Here is a 24,523-nt window from a genome sequence, read left to right on the forward strand (position 1 = left end):
TAACACGCGACAGTCATGAAGTATATTTAAGTGATACAACATCTCTATATGAAATTCTAAAAAATTAACGGCATGAATCTTACGGCACACACCAAGGTACAAGAGTAGGGCCTCAATATCTAATAAGTTATATTTTAGAAAACAATAAAAAAGAGATAAATTCAACTGCAGAGTTAAAATTCGTACAGTGAAAAGATAAAAACATCAAAATTATGTTTTCATATAATATTATGATATACTCTGTTTTTCTTATTCAGTTAAAAATATTAATGTGTAAGGACCTAAGTGAGAATGAACGCGTAATGAGAGCAGCATTTATTCAGAAGTTACTGAATAAGCAAAAATATGCAGAGGGTAGAATCAAACTTATGGGTGGTCAAACATCTTTGGAAGGTAAGAATTTTTAAAAAAAAACTGAATAGTTTTCGTAGTATTTATAATGGAAACAAATTCTTCCGAATGGCTTGTACTACAAAACATTTTATTTTATACATTAGTATTAGCATTCTACAATATAACACTCACCAGAAATGACGAGAACACAAACAGGACATCCACAACATATTTATAGCTCATACAAATATAAATAGCTCAAAATTGTACTTGTAACAATTACTTTTTCACATTCCAGTTTCTTTTCGATTCTTTGCGTTATCTGAGAACATTTTCCATAGTAATTTATATTCTTTTCACACCACCAAAAAGTATAGATTTCAACGAAAAAAAGGCCTACCGAGTTTTTTGAGAAGGCTGATATTTTCACGAGAGAATTTTTGCTTCTAAATTAGGACTATTATTCCATATTTAAGTCAAACAATAAATATTTCAGTTCAAAAAATTACAGTATTTGGGATATAAAAATGTAACTTTGCACCCAATTGCGCAAATTTTTTTTAAAAGATTAAATAAAAAACCTTGAATTTTGGTTATTTGATTGGCAGAAAGGCAAATCACAAACAGTAATTATTATTAATGTACTATTTGTTTATTAATTTAAGGCAATGTATATATTAATCACGCTGGAAGGTGGGGTGCTATATGTGATGATTCATGGGACCATGCTGCCGCGCAAGTAGTATGCCGTATGTTCAACAAAACTGGTGTGGCAACGCATGGAGGGCAATATGGAGAAGCTATTGGTAATAATATATATTTAAATAAATCCCTTTTCCCCTTGGTCAACAGCTACTTCGAATTCGCTAATTCTTTTTTTGTTGTGTTTGTTATGTCAGGAGAATTTTTTATAGTACGAGATCCGGCTGCAGGATTAGTGCGTTCATCTGTTTTTTGCTGAAAACCAATTTTTTATGTATATCTATAATAATAGGAGAATATATATTTACCATTTGAAGAGTTTTGCTAAACACAAACCGTAAGTAAAAATTAATAATTGAACTTAAGAATAATATAGGTTATACTTAGCCGGCAATCGCTATCCTCGTCTGACAAATGATGTTATTTGGGGGTGGATTTAATTAGGCAACCATATATGATATTACATAGAAAAAAAATAGCTTTAATTTTATATATGATTAATAAATAAACGTTATGAACGTATAAATGTATCGAAATCATACCTGTTGTGTGTGTGCGTGTTGTGTGCGGCCAAGTGCGCAACGGCAACCGTGATTTCTTTGAATCTTCATGTAAATTGCCTTGATGTAGACGTTATATTATTTAAAAAACAACTGAACGGAATTTTTTCCACAAATCAATTAAAAATACTGGCAGCCAAATTTTGATAGGCAAATATATATACTCCTAATTATAAATATACATAAAAATTTGGTTTTCAGCAAAAAACCGATAAACGTACAAATCCTGCAGCCGGATCTTAGACTTTCAATGAAAGAAAAAATTAAGAAAATTAGGGGGAAAATTTAAGAGTACTTCACCATCAACCTTATATGTAACCTTATATTAAACGTTATAAGGCATAGAATTGACAGAATGCGTGCTAAAAACATCGTTAAAGAGGGTATAAAAAAACTGAAACAGAAGTTTCAAACAAAAGCTTCGGTTGGTGTTATATTATTGATAAATACACATTAATATTTAATTTATTATTTCCTACACAAGGAAGAAGAATGAGAAAAAAGAAAGAAGCAAGAAAGCTGAATTTCTTAGTTAAGAGCCAACTCGCCTAATATAAAAAGTTAAATAAAATTAGCCATGTATATTTTTTGGGAAAAAGTCAATGTTTAGTTTGTTTTCGATACCAAAGAACTTAGAATAATATCGCTCAGAACGAAGTTTCATTCATAGTTCCTGTGATATGGAAGCAACGTTAGAATTAATGTGTGCGTGAGCGTCACGTACTTACATTCGCCAACACGCACACAGACAGCCAAATAATGTTGCAAGTGAATAGAAATTTCCCTAAATCAGTAAATTGTAAGAAATACTAGAATATATGTAATCAGAAAGAAGAAATAAAATATAAATTAAGAATTTTATAAAAACAACACGTATAATTTTTTTGCTACACTTTTTGAAGTGAAACTTCTTTAGAATCGTTGTGATAGAGGCGCCGTTGCCAGCTATTATTTATAAAACTATTATTTTTAATTATTTCAATAATATGGATATCATATCTAAGGTTCTCAAGGGTGCAGAGAACGAATTTGGGATCATTTTCAAAATCGAAGATGGCCGCAGCGCAATGCTATGATTTCAACAATATGGATATCGTATCCGACGTCCTCGAGGGTGCAGAGAACGAATTTGCGATCATTTTTTCAAGCCAAGATGGCCGTCGCTCAAAATTATCATTTCAACAATATGGATATCGTATCCGAGGTTCTCGAGGGTGCAGAGAACGATTTTGGGATCATATTTGAAATCCAAGATGGCCGCCCTGCAAAATTATTTTTAGAGCTAGCCGTATGCGTGGTGGTTATAATGATAACCCTAATGCCAAACAACTAAAAGGTATCTTTCGGAAATTGTTGAAATCAGGAAACCTTGTGCTTATTAACACGAACATAGAACACTAGAAAACGTCAGTATTTTGCTGTGTTATTATTTACTTCATAATATTAATACAACTGCTCCATCCTTACAGAATGATAATGCAAATGAGAATGAAAGTGACGATTATATTATTTGTTTATTTATTTAGAAGAAAATGGAGGCATAATTTCTGGATGACTAGATCATAACTAATAATTTATAATATTTATACTTGCCTCATATATTGGATGCAGCACTTTACAAAATAATTTGTTATGTGTATTACTGTCAGTGTAAAATACTCTATTTGATTGAAAAGAGTGCTCGTTGAGTTTCTTGTATGTTCTTCTCACAAGCTTAACTTGTTCCGAACACATTATGGTAGATTCAGTGATGTAAAAGATATACTTATAGTGACTATTTAAAGCGTTTGGTTTAAGCATAATTGAATAAAGTTTATTTGACTTTGAATACTTACAACATCGTGTGGCGTCGTACCTTATAGCCTCCTATCAATATCTACCAATAAACACAAAAAAATATCCCAACGAAGACACCCGGGGCTAATAGTACTTTTATAGCTGGCTACATATTTTTTTAACAGCGTCTGATTTGTTTAATAAACATTTTGCTATTTTGACGAATGTATTCGCTTAAATTATAAGTTGTGAAATATTACTTAGGTGTGAAATGAGATTTTCTTATAAATTTTATTATGAGATGCGTTGTGACACCCTTTCAATACACAGTAAGTCATTTTTAAATTTAATATCACGCGCTGATTTAAAAATTTATATGTGACGTAAGCATACAAACATAAGAATAGTTTGTATAAAAAATGCCTTAAAACATAGAGGCATAAGAGAAAAACATAGCACCATTATTATATTAATCCAAAATCCATCTTGCACTCGCGTAAACAAAGTGCGAAGAGAGCGCCACCATTGGAGCGAAATGCAACAAATTCACAATCGACCGATTGATGAGCTGAGACTACTGACAAATACGTTGTTATCGTCGATCCACCCAACTTTTGTACAAGGCACATCGCGATCTGATCCAACAATCCGCCAACGACATATAGATAGTGTTATTTAGCAGGTAAGGGCCATTTAAATTATAGGATGGATCTAGTAGCAAATATCATAGTTATCTACCGGTTACTGCCTGGCAGAATAACAAGCATTTGACAAATTAATGTCAATTTATATAATGGTATGGGAGCCTAAGAGATAAATAGAGATTTACTCAAGCGTCGTGGGTTATTTATTAAAAAAAGTTATTATAATGTGTACCCTGTCACCGGCGGGTAGTACAAAAATGTAAAAAAAAACATTCACAAAGAAATACTTAAGCGCTTATGTTCTGATAACAGAAAAATATTAATCTGCCGGTTTGTATGGTGGGGGTGGTCATACGAAGGGGTAGAAAATAGGAAAAAAATTCTTATAAAGCGCGTCATTGAGATGAGATTATGCACCCTATTGTAGCTCCTATTCAAAAGACTGATGATTTGGACGTGACCAAAAGTTATGAACGATTTTTGAAAATGCAAAAAAAATATGACCACATTAAAGAGCTTTTTCAAAAATAGAATAACGTGAATTTTATATAAAACATTGAATATATATATATATACAGTTTATTCTCGACTATTTTTAGAACTAGTAACTAGATATAAAACAACGACAAATAACAACTTCAGAAATATTTTTAATACAACTTAAGCTTTAGTTTTATCTCTTATTTTCAACAACATTTCAAGTTAAGAAACAAAAAAAACATACTTTTGAAGTTTATCATTATAATTACAGACATCAATCAAAATATTTGCATTACTATTATTTAATCAATCAATGAATAATCAATCAATCTAAACTAATATTATAAAGAACAACCACTTTGTGTTTTTGTATGTATGTTGGTAATGTTTTCATACAAAACTGCTGGACGGATTTCAAAAATTCTTTTGCAATTAGAAAGCTGCATCTTCAAAGAATGATATAGATTATATTACATTTTCAAAAAAATAGAGAATTTTATTAAAAATGTAAAAATATAACCCAAGGCTATTGGTAATTGTTTCACATTAATCATAAAATATTGCGGAAAATGTTCTACTCTATTAAAGAACGTATCAATATCTACATAAAAGTCCTTATGTTCAACTATTGTAGTTATGCCACTATTACTACTTTTTTACATTTTAATCGTTGATAAGAGTGCCGACAATAATTAAACCATATTACTCTTACCTCTGTAATTCAGGATTTATAATCCTTATCCCATAAAATGTATCCTATATTTTATTAGACCGTTGCAATATCTGTAAAATATTTTTTAAATTATTAAAATCGGACATTCCGTTCAAACAATATAACAAATTTAAAAATGCCAATCTAAAGAAAATAATGCTATAATAAAATAAAATCTAAGTTAAATAAAACTTTTATGTTAACAAAAATAAATCTATATTCTGACTTAATAGATTTTCCACAACCACGAGATCGGTATCTTCGCGAGTGGGACCGCGGGGCATTGATAGTTAATATTATATTTTAAGTAGTATTGTTTAAAATATAAATATTTTGAAGCCGTTAACGTTGTTGTAAAAAGTTTTAATGATAATTGTTTGTTTACGCTGCTGTTGTTTTTACAAAATTGGTCAAACTATTAATGTCACCTAAATCACGCTTAATCGCGCTGTTGTCCAATTTATCCCCGTCAAGATTAGCGGAAAAATGTATTTTATATTGTGTTTCGAACTTTTGAAAGCGATTGTCGATGGCTATGATAAAATATAGGCTAACAAAAAATATCAGATAAAAAGAACAAAGGTAAAATAAACCAAAACAACACTGTAAAAGTAATAAATGATATTTGCAATAGAATTTTTTTTCTTTGTTTCAGTATTTATGGCAAGACTTACGCCGTACCGTTCGTCGTAGCTTACACCGCCTCACTTTTGAGCGCTTTGACTGTTTCTGGTTTAATCTTTATTCTGAGCCTACGTTCCAAAAACTACGTCTCTTTAAGAATTAGAATAAGGCATTTTTTGCTTTGCTTTGTTTTTTAGTGAAAACTTGTAACTTTTATATTTCAAGGCTGTTAAAATATTTGTCTTATATAGCCGTATCTGTTGATTGTATCCATTAAAAATCATTTTTTTTTAATTTTAGGGACTTAAGAGTGTTTTTATATTTTCCAATTTGACTTCTCTATGCTTTACTGAAAAAAAGTGGACAAAAGCAAAAGTTCCCTATCTGGAGTGGCCAAGGGTTAACACTAGGACCCTTCTTATTAAAATGCGACCGAGCAATTTTCGTTTTGGCTGAATGTTTTTAAACATGATTTGTAATAAAAGTAAAATATAGTTCTGTGAATGCCAAATTTACGTTCTAGCCGCTATCCACACATTTCATCTCGTCATTTCATTTCATGTTTTACCTTTTTTTTTTGTTTAATGACTTTGTTCATCTTGGCATATACTTTTTTAATAACCGATTAACTATTATTGCAGAAAAATTTTGGATGGATGACGTCGTTTGTGAAGGTTATGAAACATCGTTATCTAAATGTATATTCTCTGGCTGGGGCTCATCAGACTGTAACCCTAGCGAAGCAGCTGGAGTCAAGTGTGGTCTCGATATTCCACCAATGGAAATAAAATCAAGACCAAGAAGACCTTTACACGAAGTAATGGATGTTTTAACAGCAAGTCTTAGACTTGTTGGTGGCAGAAGTAGTTACGAAGGTAGAGTTGAGGTAGGTACCCAAAGTTGGTTATTTTATTGGCAACTATAAAAACAATTTCAATATTTTCAATAATATTCAAGATATTATATATGAAATAATATGGATAAATAAAGAATTTCCACAAAATTTTCAATTTGTTACAAACAATTGTCATATTGTGGATGCTCTAGGCGACAAGAAAGGTAATTGTAAGACTTGATTTCGTATATATTTCGTATAACATAGTAAAATGGCAAAGCTAAACGACAATTGCTCACACAGAATCAAACTTCGCAAACAGCTATTTTCCAGGGGGTTTCCATATCGATATAACATTGAAAATTAATAAATCTTTTTTAAAAACCAGGCTATGTGTGATCTTGTGCTGCCATTTATAATGTTGCGGTCATTAGTAGTGACCTGCATACTTGTTAGTTTATTTATTCCATATGAAGAAAACAATTAACCCAAGCTTTCTCTTCCTCGCTTTAAGAAAATAAGTAACTCATACTTGTACTCTTAGCCACAGCCCTTGACCAATCAGATCAAAGTTAATTAGAAACCACGTTCACATTGACCAGTTGAAAAAAATACTTTAGGAAGCTCGGACGCTTTTGTTAATTATCTAGATGTGTATATTATACTTTATCTATTCGTAAAAACAAAGTGGACCAATAAGTCATAATGGAGAAGAATAAGTGATTTTTAATGATATTTATAATCTTATAAAAAAATGTTTAAAAGTATATTATATTAATAGTATTTTAATTTTAATATGATCTGAATACGCCTTTGCTTTGCAGCTGCAAAGATGTGTCATTATTTTCTTAACACGAATATCTTTTGGACCATTTTTTGTGTTCCAAATTGAAAGATATGGGTGCTCCGAAGGATGGCACATTATACGTAACTTTTATGTATTATTCGCTAGGGTATTTTCGGGGATGGGCACTTTTCGATACGATCGGTGCGTATCGTTACACGCCGTGTGTGTTTTTGTGATACACTATGCCTTAGATATTATTATGACTTTTGTTGATATATGATGCGACCTGACGTTAAAAAGCGTTTACACGTACTACGAGGGCAGCACTGAAAATTTCGGGAATCAAGGAAGTGACACAACATTACTATTTAAAAATGTATTTATTGCTTTTCGAAGTATTCTCCGCGAAATTTAACACATTTTTCCATACGATGGAACCAATCATTGAAGCAACCATTCCATTCGGAAGTTGGGGTCTCCAAAATGGCCGTTTTGTAGGCGTCCACAGGTTCTTAAGGTGATGCAAATCTCTGACCACGCAATTTATTCTTTATTTTAGGGAAAGTATAGAAATCATTAGGGCTTAGGTCGGGGCTGTACGGTGGATGTTCTAATACTCGCATTGTCGTGATGGAGGATGATGCGGCGGTTGCAGTTCTCTTTACGGAGTTCAGAAACGACCAGATTCAGATTCTGCATTAACCGTTCTTTGTCCCTCAAGAGGAATAGTTGCAAAATGGCTGGTTGCAAAATGGCCGGTTTTGGAGACAAATGTGGCCACCATTTTTTTTGCAACACTCCGTGAACGAACAATTTTTGTTGGTTTTAACTCATTTTCGAACACCCAAACTCGTGACTGGTTTTTTGTTTCGGGTTCGTACGCGTATATCCAGGATTCGTCACCTGATACGATGTTGCATACAGCATTTGAGGATCCTGCGTGGAATCTTTCGAGAGTTCTGACGCACCAAGTAACGCGAGCCGCTTTTTGCTCTTCACAGTGTCTAAAGTTGCTTGAATTTTGCGGTATGTCACATGTCGATCTTCCTCAATCAGTTTACGCACAGCATCAACGTTTTCTTTGGTGACTGCAGTTTTTGGACGACCTTGACGGGAATCATCACTGAGCTTGACACGTCCACGTTGAAATTCAGCAAACCAGCGCTAAATTGTGGCTTTGGATGGTGCTTCATCACCAAATGCAGAAATCATCCGGTCAACACACTGTTATTGTGTTAAACCACTTCGAAAGTCATAATAAATCATAGCTCTAGAATTTTCTCGAGTCAATTCCATTTTCTCAACGTGAATTCTGGTGTTGCACGAAATCGTGAGTGGTTGTAAACTCGTACCATAGGTGCTAAGCCGGAATCTTTTATCCGGTTATCTGGTTTTATTCCGTTTCGCTTTCTTATTAGAAATTGTAAAACTAAAGCATTTATTTCTAGATTTATTACGGTGGCAAGTGGGGAAGTATTTGCCCTGATGGGTGGACATTATACGAGGCGTCTGCAGTATGTCGGCATTTGGCGCTGGGCTTTGCAGAACAAGCTTTACAAACTGATTTCTTTGGTAGCTCCAAGATCGTCCTCAGCGGCGTGGATTGTGAGGGGAACGAGACGAATTTATTTTCATGCAGACACAGAGAGTTTGGAAATGTTTTGTGTCCTGGCGAACAAGGTAATTCTGCGGATTTTGTCTTGAATATTTTATGCTTGTACAATATTGATGGGCGTGTGCTGGAACACTAGAATAGCACCACCTTATCCATATCCTCCAGTGGATGTCGAAAGACTAAGGCATACAATGAACGGAGGATGGGCAGCAGTATCTTTTCTGAGAGAGCATAACGTCCAACTGCGATCACCCCCCCCCCCCCCCCCATAAAATGTGACCGATCATCGTGGAGGCCTTTGTCCAGTAGACGTGGTTCGGCTGAAGTAAGATCAATTTAACCGTTATTAATTATTAAGTTAACATATGTTATGTTATGTTTTTCATGTTTATTTATTCATGAATTTTTTGAGAATCCTCGAGATTTCAATGTTATTCTAACGTTGCTCACATTTGACTGATCCTGGCATTGTTAATAGTGTTTAAAACCATGTAATAACAATATTACTGAATGGCTTTATCGCTTATAATATCACTTTCTATAAGGTAAATGAGTTTCTAAAATCTGTAAGTGAATCCTCAAAACAATGCGTTAGATTATATTTCCCATCATGTGAGTGAAAATATTTAAAATGCAAAACAAGATTAGAATAAATTAATACTAGAATATAACACCAAAATAGATCTATGCAGGATTTTTTTTTACCATTTTCCTGTAAATTACATAATATTCAAAAGTAAAAATAACTTTGGTTGCTGATTCTGTTATATAATGAAATCTTACAGTAAATATATCCACTTATTATATTCCTTATGGGGAAGCTCATGGTCGCTCAGAGGGTAATGGGGAGGGCTATGCTCGGAGTTTCCCTGCGACATTGAGTCAGAAATTAGGAGATCCGTAGGAGAGCCAAAGTCACCGACATAATATCCTAAATGATTGCGAAACTGAAGTGGCAGTGGGCAGGGCTCATAGCTCGACGGCCGTTGGGGCAGTAAAGTGTTCGAATGGCGACCACGCACCGGAAGACCCAAATGATCAGTTTCCCTTTGTGTACGGAATCCTATAAATTAATAAATTTTTCAATGAAAAACAGAATGATTTTACAAAATACGAGAAGTATTTGTTACGCTGTTTCTTCTCTATCAAAGCGGTATTTCTTTCTGAGGATTTGACTGATTATTATTTACTATTTTTTTTTACCTTTGCAAGAGCACGTTATATACTTTTACGCAAATACCTTATGTAAAATACAGTATCAATTACGCACTTTAATCTTTTAAAAAGAATTTCATTTAAACTAGCGTTTCGCTTAAATATATTACACTATTAGCATTAAGTTCTTCAGATTGTCAATTAAAGTTTTCAGACAGACATATTTAAATTCTGTGTAATTATAATTCCTTGCAGCACCAAAGAAGTAAGAGCAGTGAATCTGAAGTTTAACCTAAATTAAAAACAAGTTGAAAAATAGCCGCATCGAAAACCCTCATCTGTGTATTAACTATAAGACATTTTTTTATACAGAACTTCAAAGCCTTGGTGGCACTATACATTAACAGCGTAACTCAGCGGTTTGCTTGAAATTTATACCTACGTGTAGGCGCTAGGGTTGGTACATACAAAAAGAATGACACAGACGGCGCAGCTAAGTCTAAACTAACCAGTCTCGGCGACGTACAGCGTGGCACTAGTTTTGTCTTCCCAAGATTGCTTAGCAGCCGCATAAGTTGTGTGTATGTCCGCATGCGTTAATTGGGGCGCTCTAGTATGAAATTCAGGAACTTATCTATTACTGTATTATGGTGGTGGCGTTCTCTCAATCTTATGTAATAGCTATTTATGCAACTGTAATATAATAAAGAGTATTAAAACATGAATGTGGTGAAAATAGTATGACATGAGTGTTTTAATACCTAATTATCAACATTTTCATATAAGGCTTTAACTACACCCATAATATGAATCCTCTATAAAATATTCTGAAACAGTAAGCTTACTGCTAACATTAAAGTAGCCAGTCCAGTAACTATTACATCATCTAAACGAGTGTTGTAATGTTGTACTGAATTTCATTGCAACACTCGTTTCGATGATGTTATGGTTATTAGGACATTAGGTGTTTTAATGTTAGCAATAAGCTGTTTTAGAACCTTTAATAGAGAATTTAAAGCATGGGTGTAGATAAATACCAAAATCAATAACAATAACAAAATTTAATGTGGGATCATTTTTGAATTCCAAGATGACCGCTGCGCAAAGTTACGATTTCTACCATTTGTTTGGGAATTTGTTCCAGTTCTGGCACACACTTTTTTTCTTGTTGCAGGTCATGTTGCAGCCGTTGTATGCACACAGCATTTATCTGATCTTCTCCTAGATACAAATGCCATTGAGCGTTCAGCTCATCTTCAAGATGCTCCAATGTTTCAGCTTCAATGCGCTATGGAAGAGAACTGCTTGAGCAAATCTGCCTACGAGGTAATTAGTCAAGTGATATGAACGCACGAAGTGTATCTGTGAATATGTGTGTATGTAGTTACTACTACTACTCCTACTCCTCAACTGTTACACACTGTAGTTATATTTAGAATATTTGAAGATGAATTGGTTTGACATTGATTAATTTGTTAGGAAAGAAGGGAGGAGGAGGGAGGCTCCTTTGCATAAGATGCCGGCTAGATTATGAATACCAGAACGGGTCATTTTTCTTCCGTGAAGCAGAAATATGTAAGAATTGAGGTGTTTCGGTCTGAAATTACTGGGCAAATGAGACTTAAAACCTTATGTATCAAGGTGACGAGCGCAATTGTAGTACCGCTCAGAATTTTTGGGTTTTTCAAGAATCCTGAGCGGCACTGCATTGTTATGGGCATGGCGTATCAATTACCATAATCTAAACGTCACAAATCACTATTATAGATTCTCTCTGATTGATGTAATAAGTGGTCCTAGTACTATTACGATAGTACTAGGACCATATTTTGCATAAAATAAAAAATTAATTAAAATCAAACATAAAGTATTCTAATAATTTTTGAGACAATAAATATCTTTTATTAACTTTATAGGTAGACCTATATAATTATATGCTCTCAAACGATTATTTTTATTTGTGAATGATTCAAAAAAATGTGTTTTAAACTTAAACTTGTCTGGCTAAATACAGGTAGTATTTATAACATAAAATATCTCTGTAAAATTAAACTAACTCAATGAAATATATCAGTTGTCTGAAATACAAGTTTATCTGTGTCCTTCTTCTTCTTGTGGTATCATACGCCGCTAAGGAATGTTGGTGATCATTGATCTATTCAATTCTCTATCTTCAGCCTTTCTTTTTAGCTTATCAGAATTTAGGATTTAATGTTATCGTTCCATATAATTTTCCTGCGGCCTTTACCCCTGCTTCCCTCTATTTTTAATAATCCCTTAGTGATTCTCCTGATTATATCGTATTTAACTTAGATCATTTATACGTCGGCAAAGAGAATTTAAACACTATGTTCACGTCTAGGTAGACTATTAGGGTTCATACGCACTATGCGGTTACCCGCAATGCGGCTGACCGCAAGCACAAATATGTACGTAATATTCATTTCTATGCGCACTGCGATGCGGCTACCCGCAGACCGCTCCGGTCGCTCGGAGGGCTGCGGCCCGAGTGACGGCTACCCGGACGGTTGCTATACGCACTGTGCGGCTCAGTCTGCGGCTGCCCGCCATTGAGTGAGTGTGTGCACGTGGTTACGTCTGGTAAAATGGAATTCGATACCGAAAAATTTATCATCGAAATCCAGAGTCGGCCAGCAATTTGGAACACCAAATTACCAGAGTATTCTGATAGAATATTAAAACAAAGAGCATGGGAAGAGTTAGTGCATATTTATCACGGTACGGAATTGACAAAGGAGGAAAAACAAAAACTAGGTAATTATCAAAATTTTATTTAAATGTAATTATCCTGCCATTCTACCCTCCCTTCATGCATAAAATATTCTGCAAATAATTCTCGATATCCGAAAGCAGTTCTATTGTTTCTTCGCACGTTATCTCGAGTAATAGTTTCAGTTAGTGGATTACTTATCTCGAGTAATAGTTTCAGTTAGAGTCTCTAAAAGAATATCCGTCTCCGTCTCTTACAAAGTTGTGTAAAATGCAAGCAGATTTAATAATATCACTAACTAAATCGATGTGAACATTAATTGGTCTGTGAAAAATGCGCCACTTATTCGCAAGTATGCCAAAAGTACATTCAATGTAACGTCTAGCCACACACAGTCTATAATTGAATGTTCTTTTTGTAATATTTAAATTATTTCTCGGATAAGGGCGCATCATACTCGTACTTAAAGCAAATGCCTCGTCTCCTACAAAAACGAAGGGAAAACAAGTTGCATTGTTTCCTGAAATAGGTGCTGGTTCAGGAATGTTCAAGCGGTTCTCTTGAATTTTTTTATAAAAGTTTGAGTTTTGAAATATTGCTGAGTCACCGAATCTTCCATATGCTCCAACATCAATCATCACAAATTTGTAGCTGCTGTCACAAATTGCTAGCAATACCAAAGAAAAATATCCTTTATAATTGAAGCACATTGATCCACTATTGTTAGGTGCTATAATTCTAATATGTTTTCCGTCACAAGCACCTATACAGTTCGGAAAATGTGCTCTAGTAGAGAAACCATTTGCAATTTGAAGCCACATATCTTTGGTTGGTTGTGGTAGGCATATATTTTTAAGCAAAACCATATAGCTGCACATACTTCTCGAACTATTTCGGCGATAGTACTAATTCCAATCTTAAACATATAATGCAATTCTGCGAATGAACAGCCTGACGCCAAATATCTGAAACAATGTTTTTTTTTAGGTTTGAGTATTCAAAAAAAATGGAGAAATATTCGCGACTGTTTCGTGAAGGCCCATAAAGCGAAAGAGACTAAGAGCGGATCAGCGGCAAAAAAAAAGACTTCATATGTTTTCTACGATAGTTTGTTATTTTTAAAAGATACTGTAACTGTCAATAGCACAACGGGCAATGTAACTACAGAAAATGAAGATGGTAACACAGCTATGCAAAATGAAGAAACACTTCCATCAAATACTTCATGGGCACCAAAGAGAAGCAAGAAAAATAATAGTGATGATCTTATCTGTAGAGAGTTAGTCGGGGCCTTGAATAGAAATTTAGAAAGAAAGAGTGTTGAAGATGACGAGGATCGCCTGTTTTTCTTGTCTCTAGTAAAAGAATTTAAAAAAATTCCAGAACACATGCAAATGCAAAGTAAATTAGATATTTTAAAGGTAATTAAAGATGCGCAAATTTTCAATTATTCGAACATTGATTATCCAAGACCTAATTCTTACCGGGGATATCAAACGTCACATTATTCTGGTAATAGTCCCTATTCTCACCGTACAAACTTCTCGGAGGTTGGACGAGGGAATACCCATCATGGATATCAAACGGCACAGTATTCAGGAAGTAATGTCTACATGCAGCCTGTGCAGTCTTCGGAGTTTGGACGAGACACGTCTCAAGAAATTGTGAGGAGTCCGACGAATGCAAAATCGCCAATTTCAACTCAAAGCGAAAAATCTCAGGATAGTGATTATCTGGAACTTTTTAATTCCATCACTGACGATGATGCTTGAAATGTGTACTTACCTTCGTTATTTGAATAAAAATTGAATTATAAATATGTATTTTACTTACCGTAGCACTATTATTAACTTTGCTTCCGGTTTAATACTATTGCGAAATTGTGTGTCTTGCTTCGTTATAAATGTTTTTAGAATGTTCAATAATTCTTCAAACGTTTTTATGCTCATTCTAGTAAATCCGAAAAACTTATCTTCATATTTTTTTAGTTCTTCGAAAAATATTGCAAAATGCTTGCTCTCATCCCGTGTTTGCAAATAAGGATGCACTCAGTACTTTTTTCTTTGTTTTTTCTTCTTTACGTAACGTGTGTAAATGTAGTAAATAGCTGCAACTTCGTCCGCGTCCATTTTTGAAATGTATCGACATGACCGCAAATCGCAACGGTTCTTCAACCGCACGTTGCGGTTGCGAATGCGGCTGCCCGCGATCCGGCTGGCCGCATTCGCAACCGCATCCTGCGGTCAGCCGGACGGCTAGCCGCATTGCGGGTAACCGCATAGTGCGTATGATCCCTTACAGCTATCAAAACGTCACAAAAAATATAATAAGAGCAAAAGAGAACTAAAAGTTTTAAAATTTAGAACTAAAAGTGTCATACAAATGGCGAGTGAAAGACGGAGCTTGTCAAACTAATATTTCCTGGCCTGTTTTTATCGGCAATCTAACTGCAAGAGACACTATCTAGACTTATGATTTATCTAAGATATATATGTACTCTTGGTTTAATATTTTAAGAACATTTTCAATTACACTTGATTTACTTGAAAGTAGAAAGATGAACCTAAGAACAGTTCTTACTAGAATGATAATTTAATTTAAAATAAGACATTTTACATTTCTAGATACAAAGAACAAATCCAAATTGGCAATTCGAAACTCGCAGGCTTCTACGCTTTACTGCCGCGTCGTTGAATATTGGAAATGCTGATTTTAGACCTTATTTACCTAAGCATTTGTGGCAGTGGCACCTGTGTCATATGTAAGTATAACTTATATTTTTGAAAGAAAGAAAGATTAATCATTTATTCACTAAGGTTTAGTTAGTCTAGCAAGATTTTCATTAGGTAATTCAATGTCAAATTTAAATAATCTTTATTCAATTAATGCTTAAGCTAAGCGCTGTTGAATAGCCACATTTTTTTTAAATTACTGAATCTACCATATGTTCGGAATAAATAGAGCTCGTGAGAAGAACATACAAGAAACTCAACGGCCACTTTTTTCAATCCAATACAGTATATTACAATGGCTGTAATATATAAAACAAAATATTACTTTCAAAGGTGCTGCATCAAATGTATTACAAATCGTGTTTAAATTATGTTAAATATCTTTAAAAGTAATAGAGAATAAACTGTCTAAATGCAAATGATCAACCTTTAGAGATTGAATTCATTGTTTGCGTAAGGATGCTTCGTGAACATACGAGTTACGAGTATGATAAGTGTCACAAATTTGTTATCGCATCTAACAAATACAATAATTTATCAACTATAACTTCGTCTAAAGCTGTTAAATAAGATGGCATGGAAATAGTTTCCATACAAACTACTTTAAACTTTTTTTTTATGTGAGAGGGGGCAAACGGGCAAGAGGCTCACGGGATTGGGAGAGGTGAAGCAACCGCCCATGGACATCCGCAACAACAGGTGTGTAAAGTAATGCGTTGCCGGCCTTTAAGGTGGGAGTATGCTTTTTTCTTGAAGGTCCCTAAGTCGTATCTGTTCGGGAAGACCACTGTCGGTAGTTGATTCCACAAAGTGGCTGTGCTAGGCAAGAAGAACTGACATACTAATTATAATATTATTATTATTATAATACTAGAAATAAGGGATTGCTTGTGGCTTATTCTAGAAGGCTTCATAATTTCCATAATAGGTTTAAGGGTAAATGTCTACACTTTTATAATAGAGTCCCAGCCACTGTTCAGGCATTAACTATATATATAAAAGAAAGTCGTGTTACTTACACTATTTATAACTCAAGAACGGCTTTACCAATATGGCTGAAAATTGGTGAGGAGGTAGCTTAGAGCCAGGAGACGGACATAGGATATAATAAGTCATAAAATATCAAAAAAATTACGTAAAATTATTATTATAAAAAAAAAAAAATCTGATACATTTAGTATGGATTGATATTTTGATGACATCCCGAGAATAGAAAGAATTCAATAAAGTTTTTTTGTCAGTTTCACGCTACATGACTTATAAAATACAACTGACAGTGCACGTCATGTTATTCAAGTTGACCGGTTAGTGTGTTTGTTTCGTGTTTCTATCAGCTTATTTTGCCGATATTATCATTAACAATTTCACGACCAAGACGATCAAATTATTCCCGACAAAGACGTTATGCAACTAGGATTCGAAATATTGCGAATGAAAGGACTGAAGAAGAACAAGAAATTTCAGGTGAAAAGAACCGCGTTAGCATGGATCGTCTTCGTGCTATGAATTACAAGAGCAAAGCGTAGCAGCCCGTAAAACGGATCGGCTGGCAATACGAAATCGTCCAGTAAAACCTCAGAGATCAACAACTTATAGATAGTTTTCTACGCACAAGAAGAAGTTTATGAAGTACTGATTTGAATCGAGCAGCGTTTCGATACGATTGCAATACTTATACTGTACTGTATTACTGCTTGCATACTAGCTTTCGCATTGGGCCGATGGACGTTGTTTGCGAGTATTCTGCGGAGAAACGCAAGAATTGTGCTGCCATGTTCTAGAAAACACTCAAAAACACAATGTTTGTTTCCAAATGACCTCATTTGGGGCAAACATCTAAGAACGAGGATTTAATCCGACATTCAAGGTATTTATTTATTAACATACTTACACACAACACAGTAGAAGAATAACATACGTACTATACTTATTCCTATGTATCGTGTATGCTAATTCTAAAAAAAGTGTTTATAAATCAGAAATACGGGTTTTGCTTTTGATATTATTGATATAAGGAGAGATTCACCATCGTATTGGATCACTGCAACCTCTCGAAGGTGCACAGCTTAAATTTTTACAATTATACTTCATGGGCAACATGGACAAATAACTTGATCGATGTCAAGAGATCAATGCAGCAATGATAATAGCAATTCTACAGATCTGCAGCAACTACTTAATGAACATTTTGCATGACGAGTTAGCCCACAAATCTTTAATTTCCGATCCGTCTCGCATTGGCCCTGACCATTCAAATCTTAAGGCCAATCCTTGAAAGTTTGTGGTATGAATCAAGACAATCCATTTCCGAAGTTCAATCTATATATAAGAGATTTCCACGTATTTCCACTCATCACGATATCTCTGGAACCACTAGAGCTAAAGACTTGAAATTTGGTAGGAATATTCTTTTCACCGAGTAGAGGTCAGCTAAGAACGGATTTTCCAAAATTCCATCCGCAAGAGTTTTTTTTTTATTATGAACAGAACAACGTCTGTCGGGTCAGCTAGTCTATAAATAAATTTAAATGTTTTATAAAAAAATGGCTCGTCGTAAAGTCGTAAATTCTATTACTCCACAGCCGAATACCTAAGTGATCGGACAGCCTGGGACTAGATTATGATTATTTTATAGCAATAGCAATGTAAGTACAATATTGTATATTTTTTTAAAAGAGCGCAAAAAATGAATGCTGGGAGAGTTTCTTGCGCCACTTCTTCTCTCTCAGAGCGCCATTTGTAAGCGGTAGTAGTATCTAGTATATTAGAAATGACATCAAAAAGAATTCTAAATGAATCAATTTTGAGAAAATTAATGCCTTTTATGCCTAAAAAGAACAAGGCGGAAGAATAGCAGTAGGTAGTTGTCACACACACTAAGAAAAAATATAATCTATGTGTACGTTAAAACAACATTTGATAAACAAAAAATAAATCGACACTTTATTCTCTATAAGCAGCAAAACGAGGACTCGCAAAAGTATTTTAATTTTCGACTCGATGCCGAAGAAACTTTAGTCCGCAATCGCTCGCTTTTCAATTTTATTGGAAGAACACATTTTGCATAATCTGTAATAAATTAACATTCGCTCAGAATAATGGCTTCACTTTAGAGTTCAGTTCTAGACTCTAAAAGTCATATTAAACTTTTACGAGATCTATATTGGTGTTACAATGATTCTTGCATTATGGCGACTTGTCGTCACGGACCAAAAGGAGGGGAATACGCTGGATGAGAAAGGGAAGGCTACGGAACTTCCGGGAATCGACTAGAAATACCTCCACTGAACACCTGTTGTCGCTGGAGCTAGGAACAATGAAGCTTTCCTAACGACGCCCAACTTTCGTTTTTTTTTTATATGACACACTCTTACACACAATCTTACACAAATTATCTTGTCCCAAACTAGGCATAGCCTGTACTATGGGTAGAAAATAAGGGTCGAGACGAGCATGACGTTCAGCTGATAGTAATTGCTACGCTCTACCCATTACAATGCAGTGCCGCTCAGGATTCTAAAAGAACCTAAAATTTCTGAGCGGCTCTACAATTGCGCTCGTTCTTGAGACGAATATTTTAAGTCTCATAAGCCCAGCAATTTCACTAACCACGGCGCCCTTCAGACTGAAACACATTAATGTTTACACATTACTGCTTCACGGCAGAAATAGGCGTCTATAATTTAAAAGTGTCTGAAAAGGCGCTAGAACAAAATGTCTTTCGACAATATTTAAAATAGACCATAAAGATAAACATAATAAAATTTATTTTAACCCGCTTATTCACTGTGAGAATTAAAACATTTCTAGAATATTTCCTCAGATACTCAATAGATATGCTGACGTGTACCTCGTTGAAAGAAAATTAATAAAATAAGGTTATATTTTGTGGAAATTCATCGCTATAAACGATGAAACTTACCGGATTAATTACTAAAGATCATTATTTTAACATTTTAAGTGTACCTGACATTAATTGAGTTATTAATGTTAAAATGAAAAGATATTTGAATTTTTTATTTTCAGGCATTACCATAGTATGGAAGTTTTCGCTACTTTCGATGTGTTGGACAGAAATGGCCGTAGAGTTGCAGAAGGACATAAGGCTTCTTTTTGCTTAGAAGATAACACTTGTATGCCTGGCGTTGATAAGAAGTTCTCATGTCTTAACTATGGTGACCAAGGTATAAGAATAAAAGTATATAGAATAATTTTCTTCGAACGAGCGACAACAATCACCCATGTAAATTTCATAGGTGATAAGATTTTGGTGGATAAATAGTGGAGTAATTTCCTAAAATAAATGTAGTCTCAGGTTTTATAGAGGCTTGCTCGGAATTCGAAACAAACAGTCAGACAACAGAAATTTTAAAAATGATATTTTGTATGAATAGATTCTTAATATGTGTTAAGGAATATGTTTTTACTTTTAAAAATGATAAAATAAGCTGTTTTAAAAGTGATAACTATACTTAGAGGCAGTTAATTCAATAAGTATAAAATGGATAAAGGCTTAGATTAAGGATTGGTCTCCGCTGCGCTACAACTAGATACCGCACTACCTAAGAACAATAGCATTTTTATTGCGGCGTAAATTAGATGGCTATGTGCGTGGCATCTTGACACTCAATTTCTTCTTCTTTCTCTTCTTCACACGGGCGCTTTCCGCAACTCGACGTCATATGCGCCTATTTTGCGTGCGAGGGTGGTAGAGGCGACTCCAACCAGCCAAGCTCCTCCAAGAAGTCACCCAACTTCTTAACGTCTCGGAAGACTTCCCGAAGAGCGACTGGTGACCCCAGATGCTTCGCCCTATAGTTTGCCATCTCATTGCATTCCAGCAAAACGTGAGCGGCTGTTTTCTCTGCCCCCAGGCAACCTCTGCATAGAGGGCTGTCCGTGACACCTATATTAAAAAGATGCCTGTTACAATTGCTGTGACCTGTGGCCGCACATAATATTAATCTTAGTCGACACCGATTAAGTTGTAAGATTTCCCTGGTAAAACGCAAGTCGGCGCAAGGTAAAGCTGTCTTTGGATCAATAGCATCTTTCAAATTATGTAAACAACGCACGAATTACGAAATTAATAAAATAAAAAATACTTACTGATGATATTATGTGATCCCAGTGTCTTTCTTATTTCTTGTAGTAGTATTTATACAAAGTTTTACTACGCAGCAGGGCATTTTAGTTTCAATTATTATCAAATTTTAACAGACAATGTGGCACGTCCACGTGACACATTGTTCGAGACTTGCTCGAGTTTTAGTTAACTGGCGTAGTATTAGTTGCCGCACTTTGTGACTACGCCTGCGGTATCTAGTTGGAGCGCAGCGGAGAACCAATCCTTAGTCTAAGGATAAAGGATGAAAATAAGGTTTTTCATTGACAGCATAGAAAAATCAACCCTGAAATTGTTTGTTACTGAATAAGTTGCAATCTTAATTTGGTTTTGTTATCAGGCATCATACTCTTAATTTAACATTGTTCTGAGATTCTAAACAATGAATGAATTATATTATATTGTTTGAATTTGCATGTTACAATGTTATTTATTTCTTTTGTTTTCTTCTTTTTCTCTGCACTTAAATTGCGTCTATTTAAAGATGTTTTTGTAAAATGTTGTGATGGATAGTGAGCGAGGTATTTATAATAAAAGCCACTACTTAGGTAATAGTAATATGCTGGCATTACAATAATTCGTTTTTAACATTGCGAATATTCGTCTGTTACGTGCTGGTAGTTGCTCACTGCGCACCTCACGGTCAGTCATAACCATCGACATTTTTTATTTTTATGAAAATAAGGGACGAGACGATCAGGACGTTCAGCTGATGGATATTGATACGCTCTGCCCATTACAATGCAGTGCCGATCAGGATTCTTAGAAGATCCAAAAATTCTGTGCGGAACTACAACTGCGCCCAGTAATTTCACTAGCTAAGGAGCCCTTCAGATCGAAACACAGCAATGCTTACACATTACTACTTAACGGCAGAAATAGGCGCCGTTGTGGTACCCATAATTTAGCTGGCATCCTGTGCAAAGGTGCCTCCCACTGGTAAGACATTGAATATTTTTTAAGATATTAAAATATCATTCAAATAAGTTTGTGTGAACATTAAACTTATAATATTTTAAAGGGATGTATAATTATAGGGTAGTGGTGATTCGAATGTCAAAGTAACACAATCTTTTTTTTTATATTACAGGTGTATCAGTGAACTGTTCAGATATTTATCAGTATAACCTTGATTGTCAGTGGGTTGATGTCACTGATGTGGTGCCTGGCGACTATACATTTAGGGTAAGAAAATGTAGAAGTTTATTTTTATTAGTTAAGAAAATATCCTGTCAGAATATCTATTCGTGTAATTTTGTCAATGTATTTTTTTTTGTAATACAGGACGAGACGAGCAGGACGTTTATCTGATGGTAATTGATACGCGCTGCCCATTACAATGCAGTGCCGCTCAGGATTCTTGAAAAGCCCAAAAATTCTGAGTGGCACTACAATAGCGCTCGTCACCTTGAGACATAACATGTTAAGTCTCATTTGCCCAGTAATTTCACTAGCTACGGCGCCCTTCAGACTGAAACGCAGTAATGTTTACACATAACTGCTTCACGGCAGAAATAGGCGCCGATATGGTACCCATAATCTAGCCGGCCGAGCGTACACTTTGTCATTTTACACGTATTAATGCTCGTTAACTGTGAGTTTCATCAGTGATAAGGATATTTATATAATTTTCATCCGCATATCGCATAAGAATAAGAATATTGATCAGGCTACACTCTTGCACTATGATGATTGATTAAAGAATATCTTATATTGACGATAAATACCCAGCATCAAATATTCTTTTTGATAGTAAGCGAACAGTCCAAGCAGGAATCTTCATTATACCTAATATTTTTTCGTTTCCTCATAGAGTTTTGGAGATTTCTGGGTTAAGTACAATTAATAGCATTTTTCTACTCCTATACGTTTATCTATCATTTATACAGCCATGATAACTAATATAAGTACATACTTTATTTAGTCTTTGAAAAAGTCTATACTCTATGGCCTAAATCAATGTTAGGTCTTTTGTAATTTTCACATTTCCTGTGTTTTTCGATCCTTTTTATACAAGTGTTGCATAAAATACTATCTTAGTTCTAACCGAACGCGGCTGTCCTGAACTTTTATGGTCTTCGAAAGATGATATTTTCATCAACTATAGTACGATATACGAATAAACGACTGATACCGTGCATTTGAAGTGTCTTGAAAATTACCTATTCAATAATTATTGTGATTTAATTTAAATCTCGAAAAAAATATGGCGGGAAATTATTGAAGAGTCTTGGACTCTTATTAATTATGTTGGCATAATCAACGCGTTTACAAAAATAATAAAGTTTTTATGTTCTTATAATATTTATAGCCAGCGTAGCCTATATTTGACCTTACCTCATAGTTAATTTTTTTAATATATTATATTATCGTAATTATTTGTTAGGTTGCAGTGAACCCTCACACCAGAATTGCTGAGCAAACCTACCACAACAACGCTGCGTCTTGTTCCTTGCGCCTTACAGATACATATGCTGCTGTTTATTCATGTCAGTTGCAACGACCATGACTCACGTAATCTTACTGCAAACAATTGTAAATACATTTTATCTCACCTTGATTGAATAACATTTTATACTGATAGTTTGCGTTTCAATTTCTTTTATTTTAAAGTATTGAATTGTACTACTGCTCACATAGTGTCTGTAAGTGATGTTTAAGTATGAAATTCCTGATTTTTTAAGAGGCAAATCGCTTGTGCGAAATAGAAACACGTCGTTAAAATCGGCGAGCAGCTTTCCAGTTACCCGACCGGAACATGCAAGTTCTGGTCGTTGTCGAAAGATGCTCTCGGTAACTTCAACCAACCTCTGACTCTCTACCGCATTTATCACGGGGAGTGTTCCAAAGAGCTGTTTCACCTGATTTCTGCTGCTGAATCCCACCTTCGTCCACCACGACACGCACAGTTAGGATATTATCCCCACCATCTGGAAGTGTGGCGGTCCTCCACAGTGCGGTTTTAGGAGCTTTCTACCACGTACTACAAAGCTGTGGAATGATCTTCTCAGTGCGGTGTTTCCGAGACGACACGACATGGTTACCTTAAAAAAAAACCGCGTGCTATTGTCATTATTTTCCCATTTCTTCACATTAACGGCCTCAAACAGGCTGCACAAAAAATATTATCCGCAAAGTACAAATATTTTTGTTCAAAACCCGAGTCGTAATAGAAAAAGACAAGGTAAAATCGAGATTACAGCTCAACTCTAAATTGCTTTTCTTGCTAATGATAAATGAGAATACCTTAGATACTTTTTCCACTTTTACAATTATTTGGCACGAAAAAGTTTTATATTGTCAAAATAAAAGTCATTAATTGTCTTCCAAGTTGATTCAGAATTAACTATTCTGAGCAGTTTTTGTTTGTTTTTTATTGTGTAAATTGTTTGAATGAATAGCTTCTCATTATTTGTAGAGTACTTTAAGAATTTTATAAGAAACTAGTGGACCCAACAGACGTTGTCCTGTACACACGTCTTAAATTTGCAAAATCTGTCCAGCCGTTAGGAGGAGTTCACTAACATACACATGAGCAGGAGAGTTATATTATATGGACGGAATCGAGAATCAAAACCAATCTCAAATTCACTGAAACAAACAAAAAAATCATCAAAATCGGTCCAGCCGTTTAGGAGGTAGTTTAATTGTGAATCTAAACCATTCTCGAATCCACCTGAATACACACAGAAAGTTTCATTAGAATCGGTCC

The 24,523-nt window shown here is 34.7% G+C and overlaps 1 protein-coding gene across 1 annotated transcript; it reads left to right on the top strand.

Annotated features, from left to right (window-relative positions):
- Nucleotides 1-23,394, top strand: LOC126979741 (lysyl oxidase homolog 2B). Its single transcript, XM_050829250.1, has 9 exons — nt 1-393; nt 999-1,139; nt 6,473-6,717; nt 8,902-9,133; nt 11,398-11,549; nt 15,579-15,715; nt 19,713-19,870; nt 21,902-21,996; nt 23,198-23,394. Exons 1-9 carry the CDS (start codon nt 213-215, stop codon nt 23,318-23,320), a joined length of 1,464 nt encoding a protein of 487 aa, XP_050685207.1. The 5' UTR covers nt 1-212; the 3' UTR covers nt 23,321-23,394.
- Nucleotides 23,395-24,523: the final 1,129 nt, after the last annotated feature.

The sequence above is a fragment of the Leptidea sinapis genome, chromosome 4, assembly GCF_905404315.1.
Source record: "Leptidea sinapis chromosome 4, ilLepSina1.1, whole genome shotgun sequence".
NCBI classification, from domain to species: domain Eukaryota; kingdom Metazoa; phylum Arthropoda; class Insecta; order Lepidoptera; family Pieridae; genus Leptidea; species Leptidea sinapis.

Bases quoted from the DNA above. Each gene is read 5' to 3' on its own strand.
- LOC126979741 (XM_050829250.1), top strand. From the start codon at position 213: ATGTTTTCATATAATATTATGATATACTCTGTTTTTCTTATTCAGTTA. The intron at 19,871-21,901 runs GTATAAGAATAA...TTTATATTACAG, and splicing joins TCTTAACTATGGTGACCAAG to GTGTATCAGTGAACTGTTCA. The intron at 21,997-23,197 runs GTAAGAAAATGT...ATTATTTGTTAG, and splicing joins CTGGCGACTATACATTTAGG to GTTGCAGTGAACCCTCACAC.